The 18,259-nt window shown below is 37.7% G+C and overlaps 3 protein-coding genes across 6 annotated transcripts; 1 reads left to right on the top strand and 2 right to left on the bottom strand.

Annotated features, from left to right (window-relative positions):
• Window positions 1-2,265: 2,265 nt before the first annotated feature.
• Window positions 2,266-6,046, bottom strand: LOC18010048 (homeobox protein HD1). The gene is made up of 5 exons (XM_006391735.2): window positions 5,648-6,046; window positions 4,451-4,571; window positions 3,259-3,458; window positions 3,032-3,163; window positions 2,266-2,550 (listed from the first exon to the last, which is right to left on the bottom strand). The coding sequence occupies exons 1-5, from the start codon at window positions 5,936-5,938 to the stop codon at window positions 2,410-2,412; spliced, it is 885 nt and encodes a 294-aa protein (XP_006391797.1). The 5' UTR covers window positions 5,939-6,046; the 3' UTR covers window positions 2,266-2,409.
• A 3,239-nt stretch (window positions 6,047-9,285) lies between these two features.
• LOC18010025 (pentatricopeptide repeat-containing protein At1g63330) lies at window positions 9,286-11,250 on the top strand. 4 transcript variants are annotated; one of them, XM_024148019.1, is made up of 2 exons: window positions 9,286-9,389; window positions 9,492-11,250. In XM_024148019.1, exons 1-2 carry the CDS (start codon window positions 9,286-9,288, stop codon window positions 11,248-11,250), a joined length of 1,863 nt encoding a protein of 620 aa, XP_024003787.1. The 4 variants fall into 4 exon arrangements, with proteins under 4 accessions (XP_024003787.1, XP_024003783.1, XP_024003792.1 ...); XM_024148015.1 differs by having other exon boundaries at window positions 9,286-9,359; window positions 9,420-11,250; XM_024148024.1 differs by having other exon boundaries at window positions 9,361-9,915; window positions 10,117-11,250.
• Window positions 11,251-17,086: 5,836 nt separating this feature from the next.
• LOC18009915 lies at window positions 17,087-18,207 on the bottom strand. The gene has a single exon (XM_006391737.2). It carries the CDS (start codon window positions 18,205-18,207, stop codon window positions 17,167-17,169), a length of 1,041 nt encoding a protein of 346 aa, XP_006391799.1. The 3' UTR covers window positions 17,087-17,166.
• Window positions 18,208-18,259: the final 52 nt, after the last annotated feature.

The raw sequence follows: 18,259 nt of genomic DNA on the forward strand, positions 1-18,259 counted from the left end.
TGTTTGTCTCAGGGCCAATTAGTCAGGATTTTTTAAAAAAGGTTACCAGTTCTACGTTAAATTTAAGCGGTTTATTACATAGGAGTATATTTATTTGTTTTTTTTTACTTTTTAAACTATGCAAAAAAATAATTAAAATGACATTTCTTTATAAAACAAAAAATAAGAAATTTCCTACAACACTCTATCAACCTTCTTATTTTTCTTATATCATATGAAACATTTGTTCACACCACCTAGACGAATCTCAACTAAACCAAAAAATTTAAATTGTCTAAACCAAACCAATTTAAGTTGAAGCAAAAAAATTGAATAAAAACAACTGAAATACTTTTTTTCATGGAATTAATTGTATGTTAGACTCTTAGTTTTAGTTGAGAGATTTAGTTCTAATATAACACATACATGTTATGTAACTCCATCAACGAAATTTTAAGCTTGTTTACAATTATAATTATATTTCTTATGCAAAAGAAAACAAAATCTGTTAGTCACTGTTTTTAAGAATAACTATAATTTTCTTTGTGTTTTGATCTAACCCTTTTTAAAAAATGTAATTTTATAAATTTTATACACAATTGGTGTATTTCTTATGATTTATTAAATAATAACATGAATTTGGTGAAAGCTCGTACAATCTGGATTTTGGATCATGGGATTTTGGACTCCATTTTATTAGATTGGAGTGTTGTTGTCATTTTTTCTGATAAATATGAGGGCTTTGGAGGCAATATTTGAGGTAGCAGATTAAATTTGCCTCAATTATTATTTGTAGTGGTTGTTTTTTATAAAAGAAAAGTTTATTATTGTTTAATATTGTCGGGGTTTTAGACAGAGATCTGTGAAGGCGGTGGGGCGAGAAATTGTTAATTTAACACAAATGAGGTTCCACTTCATTGGAGGTCTGACTTTCCAATATTTAATATCCATTACAATCTTGATTAAGAATCTCCTTTTACAATCTAAATATTTAGCAGAAACTGTTACAAATCTTTCCTTTTTAAAGTATATCTTAATCTGAAACATCCAAATCGTTTCATTTTATTTAGAACAAAGTGCTAACTTAGTAATAGAATCCGTCGATGAATTGACAAACCATTATTATCTTTAATATTAAGCTATTAACGACAATACATATTTGGTACTAGTTTTTGTAAATTGAATACATATACTGTTCTAATTGATCTGATGAAGAGGTTTTTTTTTGGTAACCAAATATGGTGGTTAATATTACAGACACATAAATAATTCCACTACATATGGTACTATTTTTGGTAGTTGAAAATTTTCAATATTTATTGTAATTGAATTGATAAAGAGGTTCAATCAAACATCAATACCCTTAAATATCATACCTTTTGATTGAAGATATATACAATTTAACATCTCGTTTAATTAGTTAGTGTAACTTTTCTGTCAACAGTTTAATTAGAATAATGTAATAGTATGAGATTTAGGATATGCATATACAATTGGGCTACCGCATGAGGTTGTTGTACTAACTTTTATATATACAAATTAAACAGATCGGATCTTCTGTCTGAATCGTAGTGGACAAGTGATGGGACTCCATTTAATATTTGTCTTTGCTAAGATCCAAATCTCGATCTCGAGAGGTACTTTTAAGTTGAAAACTTAACATAATTATTTCTCAGCATATTTTTTTATGTAAAATTATTTAAAAATATTTTAATCACACAAGTTGAAAGGCTAGAAATGAATACTGCTTCTCAGGTCTCAAAGTCGATGCTCAACACATGTGGTGGAGAGAGTTGCGGCACAGGCTTAAGGATGGTTTTGATCACAATACAAAGAAAGCTCTCCACTCTCGAGCTTAGCCACTGCTTTGGGCAAAATATCAAATGGACTCTTTCCATTTCGAGTACCTTTTAAGTGTAATGTAGAAGCTTCATAGTGTGACAATACAGAACAATGTGGTGTAGAGTGGATTTTGAGGGATAAAAAGGGGAAAGGTCAGATGGTTTGGAGTCAAATTAATACTATCCTAAACTACAGTCGGCTTTGTCTTGGTCTATGTTTTGTGTCAACAATTTGAGAATGGAGAACGAATCATTCAAGAGTGATTCCAAAAGCTTAATGTGTAGCCTCAAAGATCCACCAACACAATGGCCATGAATACTCCAAAAGTATTCAATATCTTTGAATACACTATAAGAAGTAAAACAAAAAAGAATTACAATCTAACAAATAGTAATCACTCCAAGCACAAATCATATGATGGTGAGGGGGTGGGGGGGGGGTTAATAAGCTAAGTAAGTACATGATATTAATGATCACACCTCGTTATTATCAATAACATGAATTACATAAATGATCATGTATGATAAAGCAATGTAATTAGTATGAAAATGTAGTGGCAACTATATAGTACTAATTAGTAAGAAGATATTAGTGTTTGCGCTTGGACTTCAAGGAAGTGAGGGAGTGAGAGTTGTTGTGCCAATTCCTCTTGCGTTGATTAATGAACCAATTGTTGATTTGCTTCAACTGTAATCCTGTCTCCTCCACCAATTTTGCCTTGTCATCTTCCTGTTGAAATCACATCTTTCTTACATTATATACTTATTTTGTTGTTGCTAATTACATTATAGTTCTCACACTCTACTTATTTATTTTCTGTTATTTATGTTGATGCAATTTTATAAAAGGAAAAAGACACACAAAAAATGACATGTGTAGATTTCGTTATGTTTTCACACTTGTCTAAACATTCGAATTCAGAGCAAAAAGCTGGTTATATATATGATTAATAAAATTTTAAATCATATGTAAATACGTATGTATTAGACTATTAGTGTTGGTTAATAAATGAAATAAAAATGCATCGAGTGTAAATCAAAACTGAGCCCGATTGTTTCTTTGCGTTCACATGTTTGCATTTGTTGTTGGTTCATGTTATAATACTGAGAATATTATTTCATGAAAACGTAAACGCAAATGAAGAATCGGACCCAAATATGTGTGTTTGGTTCGTAAAACAAGAGTATAAAAAGAAAGTATATATACTCACAGTAGGGTAAGGCCACTTGCAATGTTGTTGCCACCAATTTTTCAAGACAGTGGTTGTGTCTCCAGGCAACTTCCCAGCCCTTCTTTTCCTCATTATTTCTTCTCTTACATCTTCAATTCTCGATTTAAAACCCTTCTCGGAAAAATAAAGTAAATTTAATACAAGAACGAAAAAGTAAATATCATAAACATATATATTGTTGTTGTGAGTCATAACATTTGTTTTACCTGTTTGAGTTCGAGTTTAAGTTCTTGCCTGACTCTTTCCATAAGAGATCTTTCTGATTCAGTAGGAAGCAATGGACCAAATCCCGTCATATCGTGCCCGCCGGTAAAATCAACGCCGGAATTATCCGACGAAAAATCCATCTGAAGATCGTCCTCGTCCTCGGACATTGTCGCACCAGACCCTTCTCCTAACGTTGCTCCTACAGGGAATAGAGAGAAAGTTTAACTAACCAAATGTTTTTTTTTTATTGATAAATAAAGATTACAGCAACGACTTTAGTATTCCGCTCTACCAACTGAGTTAAGGTCGGATGCTAGCTTAACGAAAAATTACTCCAATTACAAAATTTTAGATGGATTAAGCCCAAAATCACTTTAGCTTAAAACAAGCAACACAATGAAAACCAAAAATATATCAATGTGTGTATACATGTACAAGTGTGTATATACTTAAACAGTTAAATTTTGTTATTTGGATGGTTGTGCATGTCGGAATATTCTATTGTCATGAGAAGAAAAAAAATATAATAGGGTAAGTAACTACGTGGAAATGTGGCAGACTGTTCCAAAACTGAGTAATTGCGTTTCAACACACCAACACGCATTTTCTTTATTTTTAATCTCCTTTAAGGAAAAAAGTTAAATGATTCTACTGCCTTTAATATATCCAAGGCTTCGCAGGTACTGTCTCTTGGCACATTTACATCTTTGGAATAATCATATATAAGTTAAGCACAAATAAAATCCATATCTTATATCTTATATTTAATTGTGAAAGCTATATTCTTCATCATCATCTTCCAACACATACATTTAGATATGTTTACCGGTTGTTCCTATCTGGTATGATCAGCAAGAACCTTTACATACCTAACTTACTTATTTGTTTTAAATTGCCTATTTTTTCATTGAAAATTTATTATCGTTATTATTGTTTGTGGTACGTACGTTCTGTTTTTTTGGTCAATCGTTTTTGGTTCGTTCACATAATAAAATACTACTCTTTTTAATGTATATATATGATATTTATAGCTTTTTTTTCATGATATTCACATTAATTAATAAATGAAAATGTCTAAAAGGCTATATATTTTCTTTAGAAAAAATCTGTAGAAAAATTGACATTTGATAATTTGTTCTTAATATTTTACATAATTACATAAATAAATATAATAAATTAGGAGAAAAAAACCTGTAAGAGAGTGGAGGTTGTTCTCAATTTCACGGCAAGCCATCACAGCTTCGACGGCATGAACCCTCACGTGTTGTTGCAGCTGTTCTTTGAAGCTACACAACACCATTATATATTGTGCCTGTTTCCAATTTATTATTATTATTTTTACCAACATATATATTACTATAATCATTCAATTCCTTTAAAATTAAAAACGTTTCCATATATATGTATACATACATATAAATATGTACATCTGGTGTGGTCTGTTTTGAGCGGTTGCATCATTCTATAGTCCTAATTCTACTAAATAAAAATGAATTCGAATTACTTTTGAAACAAATCTCAAACCAATTCCAAAACTATAGTTGAGATATCAATTCCCACTTTAATGTAGTTGCAAATTTTAGTATGGAGTAGAAATCAATCATCGGCTTCAACCAAATTTAATAAGCAAAGTTTAAATATATAATTTCAATTTAGTAACAAAAATAAAATTTTGCATTTTCTCAGTCTATATAAATTTAGCACCTACTCATACAGAAATGATACACAATATTTACAAAATGTCTATGCGTGAGTGCATAACATCGTTTGTACATTTTTTCAGATTGATTTCATACAGATGTTGTAAAAATAAACCAGAAAAGTAATTAAAAATCATGATTGTTTTGAAAAATAGTATTATAAACTTTATGGCTTCATTAATAGTTAATTAGTCCACTAGCAATCATTGAGAAATTTTAAGACGATGCGACACATAAATTTCCATCAAAATTTACAAAGTTTACATCTTGAATTGCACGATTAAATTCGCAAAGATCTTGTAAAAGTAAACTCCCATGAAAAGCATTGACAAAAAAATAAACCTTTTTTTGAAAAAGAAAAAGAAAAACGTAATTTGTTCAAAAGATAATATGTGTCCACATTATTGATTAGCAATTAATATATATTTATATAACTTCTTTCATAGTTGGTCCATTAGAAGTCAATCTTTCAAACAAAATCAAAGAACAGAACATGCAATCAAACTTTAGAGTTTAGAGTAGGTTCTACGACAATTAATCAAATCGACGTACCAAAAACTTGTCGAGCTTCATTAAAAAAAAAAAACTTGTCGAGCTCTAGCTCGTAATAAAATTTCAAAAAAAATTCAAAAAAAAAATACAAAGAACAGAACAAGCAATAGATTAAGTTCTTTTATAATCAACGTACCAAGAAATTGTCGAGCTCGTGACGATCATGGTTTGAGAATCCAACGGCGGTGGAAGCATAAGAACGGAGAAGATGATGAGAGTGAGAAAGCTGAGCTTCAATGATCGGAAGCTGATCGATCGGAGTAGCTACTCTCAGACATGCCACGTGTGCGGCCAATAATTGCTCGTACATCGGATGTGTCGCTATCTCACCTTTCATCTGTCTATTCTGCTCCGCCAAAACGGCTGCGTCTCCGTCTCCTCCTCCGCCTACGGTGGCTCCGATCATACCTAACGCCGCTTCTTGCATATTCTTGACTCAAAACCCTAATTCTTGAAGTCGATTTTGTTTGTACGATTACTTCATGGATAGAGAGAGAGAGAGAGCGAGAGAGAAAGAGGGGAGAGAGAGATAATGATCGGAAGAAATCAACGTATATAAAGCTGACCTGATTTCTTTCCCCTTTATTTTTTTCTCACTTTTTGTCTCTAGATTTACTTATTTATTTTTGTTTTATTTGTATACATTTAAATAATGTTTTGGGGTTTTTATACACTATTAAAAATTGAAAATATAAGAAAATGAGTTATACTAAATATTTTTGTTGTTTAAATTTTATTTATTTTATTAGTACGAATATGCATAGCCTTTAATTTTTGCATGTGCAACTCTAACATTCAAACATGATCTCGGTTTAAAAGATCAATTAAATTTTTATTTCTTTTGTTGAACATGTATATAATTATTTGCTTGAATATTTACTATATAAATGTTTTTTTTGAATATGTATATAAATTATCTGGTTGAATATGTGCCTAATTTATATAGATGCTAATCTGAAAAAAGTATTCAAACACTTTTTCAGGAATACAATACTGCATTACAATTTGCTTAATTCATATTGTTTGAAGGTTATATGACTTAGAAATGGTGCACTGAAGCTGTATCACATAATTGTTCATATAATTTTTGGATGAGTACATATTTTGTTCTATTAAAAAGTAGTATTAATTTGGTGTTATTAGTTCAGTGGGTGTAAGTGGATTAGGTGTGTCCACCGGTCCTGTCGTTAAAGGTAAGACGATATTTTCTTTATCTCATCCTTTTCATAATTTTCAACTAATTTTTAAGTTCAAGTTGTTGAATCACTTATAATTAGGTCTCAAATCATTGTCAAGACAAGAAAAAAAAAATGTGTTTTCATTTTACATTTTACAGACATATAAATTTTCATAATAAGTATATTTTAATAAAGCACGTTATCAACGTGTACTTTTTCATAACTTTACGTCAAGCAATATCAGCATATTTTGGAACCAAACATGATAGCAGTTTTTCTAGTTTCGTTTTACCGTGTATGGTTTGAAATAAATATACCTAATGGAATGAACAAATCAAAAGTCAAGTTTTTGTGTTTTTGGACGGCAAACGAAAAGTCAATATATCATTCTCTATTAAATGCGAAAATTACTTATTTACACATATCATAAGTGCTTTTGATCTGTTTGGTCGGTGAAACATTGACTTATTAAAAAGGCGGATTGCTGTATATATCCTATTTTCATTGTGAAAATTCATATAATTTTGGTATTCTTTTTTGCCCAGATCGAATATGACTACGTAGTTCCAAAATTCTCAACCAAATTGAAATTGCACCTGTAATATGATTATGATGATGATGAATGTTTATTGAGTGTATAAACAGCAGGTTCAGATTCACTTGGAACTCTTTTTTTTTTGTTTACTTTCGAACAATCCCAAAGAAGCGCAAACTTTTGTTTTGCATTCACTTTTTATCTTCCATTTCTCTTTGGTCCATAACCTTGGAAAAAGGATTAAAGGGATTTTGCAGATTCCTATGCAATCAGTTCACTTAATTTCTATTACTGATTAATACTATCTCCGTTTCATAATAAGTGTCGTTTTAGATTTCATTTTTTGTTTTTAAAAAAGTGTCATTCTGCATTTTCAATGTAACTTTTTACTCTTATTTCCTGTTTTATCCCTCATTTAAAGATAATAGTCTTTGTAACTAAATGTTATAAAAATATATTAATTAGGGGTATATTTATATGTTTTATTAATTTCTTAATCTGTGTAAAATGTGTCAGAATGACACTTATTATGAAACAGAAGGAGTATAAAAGTATACAATTGTTATAGTCTAAAAAATCAGAATTAAGTTAAGGTTCCAAAAAAAAAAATTCAAAATTTAGTTAAACTAAATAAACAGTTTTGTAATTAACATATTATGTTTAGGTAGTAAAACAGAAAATATTGGTAAGAAAATAAAAAGGAGGTTATAGTGGGTTGAAAATAATAAAGCAATGGCAGAAGATTTATAAGTAAAAAAATAAAGATAAAAAACCAATTAAAAGGAAGGATGTTGCATTTAATCAAATAAGAAGAAAAAGATTCACGCAATCACCAATAAGGAAAAACTAGTTTTCGTTTCTCCCTCTTGTGTTGTTACTGTACAAAAATAACTTTTGGTTTACGCAATGAAATAAAAATATTCGTTTGATGTAGAAAAGATGAAAGAAACAAAATAAAGAGAGACAGAGTTGGTCGAAACAAATACAAAGATGGACAAAATTGTCGTTTTATTAAGCCTAAGATTTAAGACATCTCACATCTGAAACTGTTTGTGGTCCCCATTTAGAGCCGTGCTTACCTTGTATATAAAAAGGCGGTTACCTCAAGCCCCCTATGATATATCTAAATTTTATGGTATGAATTTTAAATTTTAGTTATAAAACAAACTATTGTATATATGTGTAAATAGTATCTCTTTTATTAGTTTCCCATCCAAATAATAATTTTCTATAAACATAGTGAAGTTAGGCTTGAATCCTTCTATGTTTAATCATTATTAGTTTTCACATATAAAATTCTCATTATTTGTTCTAAGCTGATTTTTCTTTTGATTATGTTTTTTATTACTATTTTTTTGCTTCTCGTATATTATTTTTAATATATAATTTCTATAATTTATTTCATTTTATATTTTTGTTTTTTTTTTTAAAATACAATTTGATCAACACAGATTTTATAAGATATGTACATACTCTTGTAATAGATGATCTTTTGATATTGAAATTTTGTTTGATATAGTAAACTGTATAGTTTGTCTATAGACTGAAAATATTAAATCTAGCTTTTTCATAATATTGGATGTATTTTACTAGTTAGATGTTTCATATTTTTTTTATTAACGTACTTTTGTAGAGGCCACATTTTTAAATTTCGCCTTAAGCTCCTTCAAACCTAGGCACGGCACTGTCCCCATTCCTATGAAAACTACTTCTCAACTTATATAATGCCTCACAAATTATTATCAAAGATAATCATAAAGGAGATAATATTTGACCAAAAATTAAAGGAGATAATATCACAACAATACTCAATTATGTGGTTTTATTAATGGGCCGGATAATACTTTTAGTTTGGGCTCTATCGCGTCACCGCAATATATGGATTTTTTTTTTGACAACCACCGCAATATATGGATTTGCGATGCGAAATTACAAACCAAACCGTACCAGAGAGCACAAAATGAACCGGAGATTAAACCGTGTTGCATCTCTCAGGCTAAACCGTGTTCAATTAAAGGCTTATCGAAGTCGGAGATTGTGAAGGATCCCCAATCAGAGAAAATGTGGAGGAGGGTGATTGTGATTTCGTCGACGGCAAAGAGAAATGTTCATCGGAATCTTCTCGGGAAAGGTAAAGCTGGTTACAGAGTGATGCCCAGAAATGGGCTACGTGATTTGAAGTTAGATGATGCAATTGCTAGAACTGCTTCTCTCTCAATATCCCTTTGCAGTTTTCGTTGCTGGGTACGAGCTTTCTCTGGTGATAGTTGTGATTACAGAGAGAAGATTAGAAATGGGTTTCTAAAGGATATTAAGTTAAACGATGCAATTGGTTTGTTCGGTGAGATGGTAAAGTCTCGTCCTTTTCCTTCCATTATCGAGTTCAGTAGATTGTTGAGTGCTATTGCGAAGATGAAGAAGTTTGATGTCGTCATCTCTATGGGAGAGGAGATGCACAAGTTGGGGATTCGACATGATCTCTTTACTTACAGTATTTTCATAGGTTGTTTTTGCCGCACCTCTGAGCTCCCTTTTGCTTTAGCAATTCTTGGGAAGATGATGAAACTCGGGTTTGAGCCTAGCATTGTCACGCTTTCTTCGCTTCTCAATGGATACTGTCACGGGAATAAGATTTCGGATGCAATATCACTGCTTGATCAGATGGTGGAATTGGGATTCAAACCTGACACCGTCACATTTACAACTCTGATTCATGGACTTTTTCTCAACAACAAAGCTTCCGAAGCTGTGGCTTTCGTTGACAGAATGGCTGCGAAAGGATGCCAACCGAGTCTAGTTACTTATGGTGTGGTGATAAATGGGATTTGTAAGAGAGGTTCTATGGATTTGGATTTAAATCTACTCAAGAAGATGGAGAAAGGGAAAATAGAGCCAAATGTTGTGATCTACAGTACAGTCATCGATGGTCTTTGCAAATACAGAGATGTGAATGAGGCACTCGACTTATTCAACGAAATGGAGAACAAAGGAATTAAGCCAAATGTTATTACCTACAATTCCTTGATAAGCTGCCTTTGTAATTACGGAAGATGGAGTGATACCTCTCGACTACTCAGTGATATGATTAAGAGGAAATTGAACCCCGATGTTGTCACCTTCAATGCGTTGATCGATGCGTTAATGAAAGAGGGAAAGCTTTTGGAGGCTGAGGAATTATACAAGGAGATGATCAGAAGGTCTATAGATCCTGATACTATCACTTACAGTTCATTAATCAACGGGTTTTGTATGCACGATCGTCTAGATGAGGCGGAACGTATGGTTGAGTTCATGGTTAGCAAGGGTTGTTTCCCGGATATAGTGACTTGTAATACTCTTATAAATGGATTATGCAAGTCTAAGAGAGTAGAAGATGGTATGGAAGTCTTCAGGGAGATGTCTCAAAGAGGAATTGTCGGTAACACAATCACGTATACCACTCTTATGCAAGGGTATTTCCAAGTTGGCGATTGTGATAATGCCCAAAAATTATTCAAACAGATGGTTTCTGATGGTGTGCCTCGTGATATTGTGACATACAGCAATTTGCTACATGGGCTTTGTAACAATGGGAAGCTAGAGAAAGCATTGGTCATATATCATGATATGCAGAAGAGTGAAATCGAACTTGATATTACTACATATAATATCATCATACACGGGATGTGCAAGGCTGGTGAGATTGAAGACGCGCATGAGTTGTTTTGTAGCCTCAGGCTCAAAGGATTGCAGCCTGATGTTGTAACCTATACTACAATGATTTCGGGATTTTGTAGGAAAGACTTAAAGCAGGATGCGTATGCCTTATTCAGTAAAATGAAAGAAGACGAGATTTTCCCAAATGACTGTACGTATAATACGCTGATTAGGGCATATCTTAGAGATGGTGACAAAGTAACATCAGTCGAACTCATCAAGGAAATGAGGAGCTGCAAGTTCTGTGGAGATGCTTCAACAATTAGTTTGGTCTATGATATGTTGTATGATGGGAGATTAGACAAAAGCTTTCTGAAGATGCTTTCCTAAAACATTTTATCCTGGAGAGAATTTTCGAGCAACCTTGTTCCTTCTATAGCTGAAACAGTAAAAATAAAGAGATAACCCCCGATCTTAAGATTCACCGAGATTCTGAAGATTAGGTGAATACTAGGACTAGGAGGAGGTACAGATGTAGAAGGACCACCTCTAAGTACCAAGATTCGTTGGTGATTTGCTTTAATGGCATCAGAGATAAAGGACAGAGAAGAAGAAAGATGCTATTCTCATTAACCATTCCAAAAAGCTAAAATGCAGTACAAATAGTGTGACGTGAGGCACAGCTACAGCACGTGACTCTTGAACCAAAAACAAACTTGAAAACCAAAGCGAAATGTAATTAAAACCGACTTAACCGAGATAACCGGTAATTATTGAAAACGAGTAAAGAGACGATGGGTAGCTGAAGGCGATTCCTGTAACAATACTTCCCCCTTCAAGAACATCCTTGTCCTCAAGGATGAAAATGAGGATACTTGGCGGCGAAGTCACGGTAGAACTCCCAAGTTGCCTTGTCAGCTGGGTAACCTTTCCACTGCACAAGAACTTTGGTGACAGGTTGGTTCTGACGCTTGACCATTCTCGTCTCCAGTATAGCTTCGGGTTCTTTATCCGTTCCCATGTCAGTAAGGTACTGCGGAAGAGCTGTCGGGGTATCAGGAGGATTAGGACAGAGCTTCAGCTGACTCACATGAAATATATTGTAGACAGCAGCATCAGAGGGGAGGTCGAGCTTGTAAGCGACCTGGCCGATACGATCTGACACACGGAATGGACCGTAGAAACGTGGAGAGAGCTTGTGAGGCAGGGATCTATTCTTGAGGGAGTGCTGGCGATAGGGTTGGAGCTTGAGGCAAACGAAGTCCCCTATCTTAAACTCACGCTGGGAGCGATGTGAGTCAGCCTATTGCTTCATACGATTCTGTGCTCGGATGAGGTGAAACTTCAGCATCGAAATGATCTCTTCACGCGAGCGTAAAGTGCGGTCAACCGTATCAGATGAACTTTCACCAGGGAGATAAGGTAAATGAATAGGAGGGGGTTGGCCATAGACTGCCTCGTAAGGGGTGCACTGCGTCGCTGAATGGAAGGAGGTGTTATACCACCATTCGGCCAAGGGTAACCACTCACTCCAGGTGTGAGGAGCATCAGCCGTCATGCAGCGAAGGTAAGTCTCCAGTGTTCTGTTCGTAACCTCCGTCTGGCCGTCGGTTTGTGGGTGGTAGGAGGTGGAGTACTTCAGTTCGACGCCGTGGACGCGGAAGAGCTCAGCCCACACCGTGCTCAGGAAGGTCGGATCTCGATCACTCACAATATCCTTGGGCATGCCGTGGAGCTTAAAGACGTTGTTCAGATAAGCGGTGGCGACATCCAAAGCTGTGTAGGGATGTGAGAGAGCGATGAAGTGAGCGTTTTTACTCAGTCGATCTACCACAACCAGAATGCAGTGTTTCTTTGATGAAGGAGGAAGGCCTTCGATGAAGTCTAGACTGACGGATTCCCAGATGCTGCTTGGAATGGGGAGGGGTTGGAGTAAACTCGGCTTTGCCGCGAAATCATACTTATTCTTCTGACAAACTGAACAGTTCTGTATGTACGCCTGAGCCTCATCGGCCATTTTAGGCCAGTAGAAGAGTGATTTGAGGCGGCGGAGTGTGGCATCGCGTCCAGAGTGTCCACCAGTTGGAGAATCATGCAACCACTTGAATATCTGAAGTTTGAGAGAGGGGCTATTACCGATGACCAGCTTACCCTTCCGGCGAAGTTCCCCATTCGTGTAGGAGAAAGTCGGATGAGAAACCCTGTTGGTTTGCAGCTCCTGGATGATGCGCTGAAGCAAAGGGTCTGTTTGCCAGAGGGAAGAGATGGAGTTGAAGAGCTCCAGATCGGAAGCTGATAGTGAGATATGGAGGAGCTGTGAACCGGTGACACGGGAAAGCGCATCCGCCGCGACGTTTTCTTTACCCTGCTTGTAATGGATTTCAAATGTATAACCCATCAATTTGGATAACCACATGTGTTGGAATGGGGTTGACACCTTCTGATCGAGAAGGTACTTGATACTCTTCTGATCGGTCTTGATGATGAATGGTCGGTGTTCCAGATAGGCATTCCAGGTATGCACCGCGTGTACTACAGCAAGCAGCTCCTTCTCGTAGACAGAGAGCGATTGATGACGGGGGCCTAATGCTCGGCTGATAAAACAGATTGGGTGATGATCCTGCATCAACACCGCTCCAATGCCCGTATTGGAGGCATCTGTTTCAACAATGAACGTTTTCTCAAAGTCTGGAAGGGCCAGGGTCGGAGACGAAACCAGAGCAGCTTTAAGACAATCAAATGCCGCTTGAGCATCATCGGACCAAGAGAATCCTTCCTTTTTGAGGAGGTTGGAGAGCGGTTTAGCGATGATACTGTAGCCCCTGATGAACCGGCAGTAGTAGTTGGCCAATCCGAGAAAGCTTCGCAGTTGCTTCTGGGACTTAGGCGCAGGCCAGTGTTGTATTGCTTCGATCTTCTTTGGATCGGTGCTGACTCCTTCGACCGAGATGAAGTGGCCAAGATATTCGATGATTGTAGCACCGAAGGTACACTTCGAGGGTTTGAGGAACAACTTCTGCTCCCGGAGGATGGTGAAGACTGAGGAAAGGTGCTGAAGATGAAGCTCCCACGACGTACTGTAGACCAGTATATCGTCGAAAAATACAAGCAGGTACTTTCTGGATATATCGCGGAAGACGTGGTTCATGAGACTCTGAAAGGTACACGGCGCGTTGGAAAGCCCGAAGGGCATCACAAGGTATTCGTAGTGACCGGCGTGCGTCTTGAAAGCCGTTTTGAAGATATCATCGGGAGACATTCGCAGCTGGTGGAAACCGGAGCGTAAGTCGAGCTTCGAAAAGAACAGTGCTCCCCCGAGCTCGTCGAGGAGATCCTCCAGCAAAGGAATCGGGTATTTATCTTTGATGGTTTGCTTATTCAACCCCCGGTAATCAACACAAAGGCGCCACGAACCGTCTTTCTTCTTGACGAGGACGATGGGGGACGCGTAGGGGCTTGAACTATATTGGATGATCCCCTGTGTGAGCATCTCCTTAACCATTTTGTCTATGACTTCCTTCTGTAGTGATGAATAGCGGTAAGGGCGTTGACTGATGGGATTCGAGCCGGTTACCACGGGTATCTTGTGATCAAATCCTTCCCGAAAGGGAGGGAGCTCGGTTGGCTCGTCGAAGAGGTCAGCGAACGAGCTCAGTAGAGCTTGCATCTCAGGATCGTCGCATTTATCATCTCCGGTTGTGGAGATATGTGAGAACATAGCTTCTGGAAGGAAAGGCGAGGTATCGGAATCCTCCTCCATGTCTCGAATGTGAAGTAGGGCTATTTGAGGACCCTGAAGGAGAAGCTTATTAAGGCGATCCCCCTTTATCGTCTTGCATCCAGATTTAGTGACTCCCCGCAGAACATTCTTCACCCCATTGAGATTAAACTCCATCCGCAGGTTGAGGAAATCCCACAAGATGGGACCGAGAGTGCTTAACCACTGAACCCCCAAAACAAGATCACACGAATCCAATGGCAAAGTTCGAACCTCAGAAGAGTAACTGTACCCCTGAACCCTCCAGGAGAAGTCCTTGCAGATGAATGTGGTGCGTATTCGACCTCCTAATGCACCTGAAACTGGCATTGGCCTGATGTTATCCAACTTACATCCCAACTCCTTGGCAATGGATAGATCGATGAAGTTGTGAGTGCTGCCAGGGTCGATCAGAATGTAGAGCTTCCTCTTGTTGTACTGCCCAATCACGCTCATACATTTGAAGGATGCAGACCCATCAAGTGCATGAATGGAAATGGACAAGGCGTTCTCGCCATTGGGCTCATTAGGGCCTTCAATAGGTGTGGACTCGGCAACTGGGAACTCCAGGAACTCATCATCATCGGAAGCTGGGTCGTCCTCTACCTCCAAAAAGTAGACTTGGGAACACCTATGTTTCAGGTGATGTCCTGGTGTATAGGGATCTTCACAGAACATACACAGACCCTTTGAGCGACGCTCCTGCATCTCCTCATAACTGAACATCTTTGGCCTCTTTTCGTTACTCGATTTCGCTGGGAAAGATGATTTGAGTGAGATCTGTTTAGTAGCCTCCAGAGATGGTAGAAGAGGAGCTGAGGGTTTGGAGTGAAACTGGTTATTACTCCTCGGAAATGGATTGAAGGGAGCTTTAACATGTCTCATCGGTGTGTGGTTGAGCGATGATTCATGAAGCTTGGCTATGCGAGCTGCCTCGGCGACCGTTTTGACATTGAACTGCCTGGTGTGAAACGCTAGGTGTGGGTTCATATTGGAGAGAAAGATACTGAGGGCATGATGCGCTGGTATTGTCACTCTCGAGCGAAGGCGTTCAAACTTCTCGTGAAAGTCGGATAGTGAGTCGCTTCCCTGCTTCAGGCTCACCAGATCGGACATTGGATCATCATACAGTGCAGCAAACCGAGAGGAAATGGCCATGACATACTCTGTCCAAGAGGGAATGACTCCATAGCTTTCCGCGATGAAGTTGCGGTGCCATTCGAGGGCTATCCCTGTCAGATGCAAAGCCGCGAGTCGCACTTTCAGATCTAACGGCGTACCGTCAAGATCGAAGAATTGCTCGCATCGGAAAACCCAACCACGCAGATCGGATCCGTCGAAGCTTGGAAAACCCATCTTCGTTAACCTTGACGCCAAGCCGTTGGGCAACATCGAAGATCGATCGGCCCCACTCAGCTCGTTGGAGGGAGCTGGTGACTGGAACATCTCCGGGTAGGAGACTCCAACTGGAGGCGCTTCGCTTCTTCCGATGTTGAGGTGATCGACCCCACTCAGTCCCGTCGGGACTGGTAACTGGACCATCCTCGGAGAGAGGATTCCAACCGGAGGTGCGATCCCCTTCCCATGCGCTCTTTGCTCCACCCCACTCAGATCTGGCGGATCTGGTAACTGGATCACCCCTTGAGAATGGGCTCCAACTGGAGGTGCAGAGCAGGATCCCTGGTTTTGCTCTTGTCGCGCCGATGATCCATCGCGAGAGAAAAAGGAGCTGATCATCGATTCCAGCTTCTCAAAGCGTTCTTCCAGAGAATTAGTTCGGGTCTGTTGCTCCTCGAGCTTCTTCTCTTGTTGTAGTCACAACTCCTCAGCTTGCTCGGCGAGAGCTAGCTTAGCTTGCTTTTCCTGTTGACGGGTTTCCATCCCCATTTCGTAGATCCAAGGATTGGAAAGCTCTGATACCAATGAAACAGTAAAAATAAAGAGATAATCCCCGATCTAAAGAATCACCGAGATTCTGAAGATTAGGTGAATACTAGGACTAGGAGGAGGTACAAATGTAGAAGGACCACCTCTAAGTACCAAGATTCGTTGGTGATTTGCTTTAATGGCATCAGAGATAAAGGACAGAGAAGAAGAAAGATGCTATTCTATTAACCATTCCAAAAAGCTAAAATGCAGTACAAATAGTGTGACGTGAGGCACAGCTACAGCACATGACTCTTGAACCAAAAACAAACTTGAAAACTAAAGCGAAATGTAATTAAAACCGACTTAACCGAGATAACCGGTAATTATTGAAAGCGAGTAAAGAAACGATGGGTAGCTGAAGGCGATTCCTGTAACAATAGCAACATCTGTGAGGTAAATCAATGTTTGATGTTGCTTTTGTATTGATTGATTTTTATATATAACAGAAGTTAATGGCAGTTTGGGTGATTCATGATTTGTTATGTTCTTGATTGGTCTCTGGTTTCAGGTACTTACTCTGTCTCTGATATATGTCCACAAACTCCAAACATACTTTCAAGTCAAACCTTTTTACAAGAAAAAAACAAAAAAAACAATCCAAAAAGCGAAATAAACGTAAATTAATTAGGAACACACTCATGTTCCATGAAACCCGGCAAAGTCCTTGAAGCAGAAGCAATGAAAACCCTAGAATGACCCACCATTGACACTACTCTAAGAGCTTCTTCTTCATAAGCTATTCTCTCCATCTCTTCCATTTTTGCCCTTCTCCTCTTCTTCTTCGCCGCCACCACAGCCGCCGCAACCACCAGCCCTAAAAGCACCACACCCACCGTCACTGACCCAACAAGCCCTCCAACAACCGATCTCCACCGTCCGATCTTCTCCTTCTTCATATCCTTTTCTCCTCCACCGTTCGAGTTAGTCGACGCATGATCATCCTTCACCACTAATCCAAAATGTCCGTTAGTTTTAACGGCGCAGACAAACGGCTTTACTTCTCCGGCAAACGTTACTTTTCCGTCGAGACCAAAAGTAACACATATTGGCTTATTCAAGAACGTTCTCTCTACCATCGATGGTCCAGAAACATTTCCGAAATCAACGGTGGACAGATCTTTAGCACCGTCTAAGAGGAGACTTATTTGATAAGAACTGCTCACATTGTTCCCCAAAACAACGTCGTTTAACGCATTGTAAGCTAATAGCCCAAGAACCGGAGAGACTAGTCTATAACCAGAGAGATCATAGTTCTTGTAATATATATCAGACCAATTTGATTCCAAGATTTGTCTCACTACCACAAGACGTTCTCCACACGGCTCAAGAATCGCTCCAACACCGATATGGAACTCTTTGATCTGAGCTCCATATCGTCTGAGACTCCCACACCGGAACCTAACGGCGTCAAGTTTTACGCCGGAGTAGTTAGAAGGAAGATGAACACGACGAAGAAGGCCTGTCTTGATTGAGTTATGTTGGTTCTTGAAGGAGTTGAGTGTGTAGTCTCTTAGAATGAGATCAAGAAGTCTTGAAGATTCGTTGAAAGGTTCTTGAGTAGTAGAGGTAGAGCCTTCTAGATGAGAAGAAAGAAATGTGAATACTATAATTATTAGTATTAATGGAAGAGAGGGAAAATAGAGTGTTGTAGTTGTTGCCATTTTCGGGACTTGATTGAGTTTTTTTGTTCTCGTTTGTTGTTTGTTGAGAGAA

Source organism: Eutrema salsugineum, unplaced genomic scaffold (genome assembly GCF_000478725.1).
Source record: "Eutrema salsugineum unplaced genomic scaffold, Eutsalg1_0 scaffold_8, whole genome shotgun sequence".
Taxonomy (NCBI): Eukaryota; Viridiplantae; Streptophyta; class Magnoliopsida; order Brassicales; family Brassicaceae; genus Eutrema; species Eutrema salsugineum.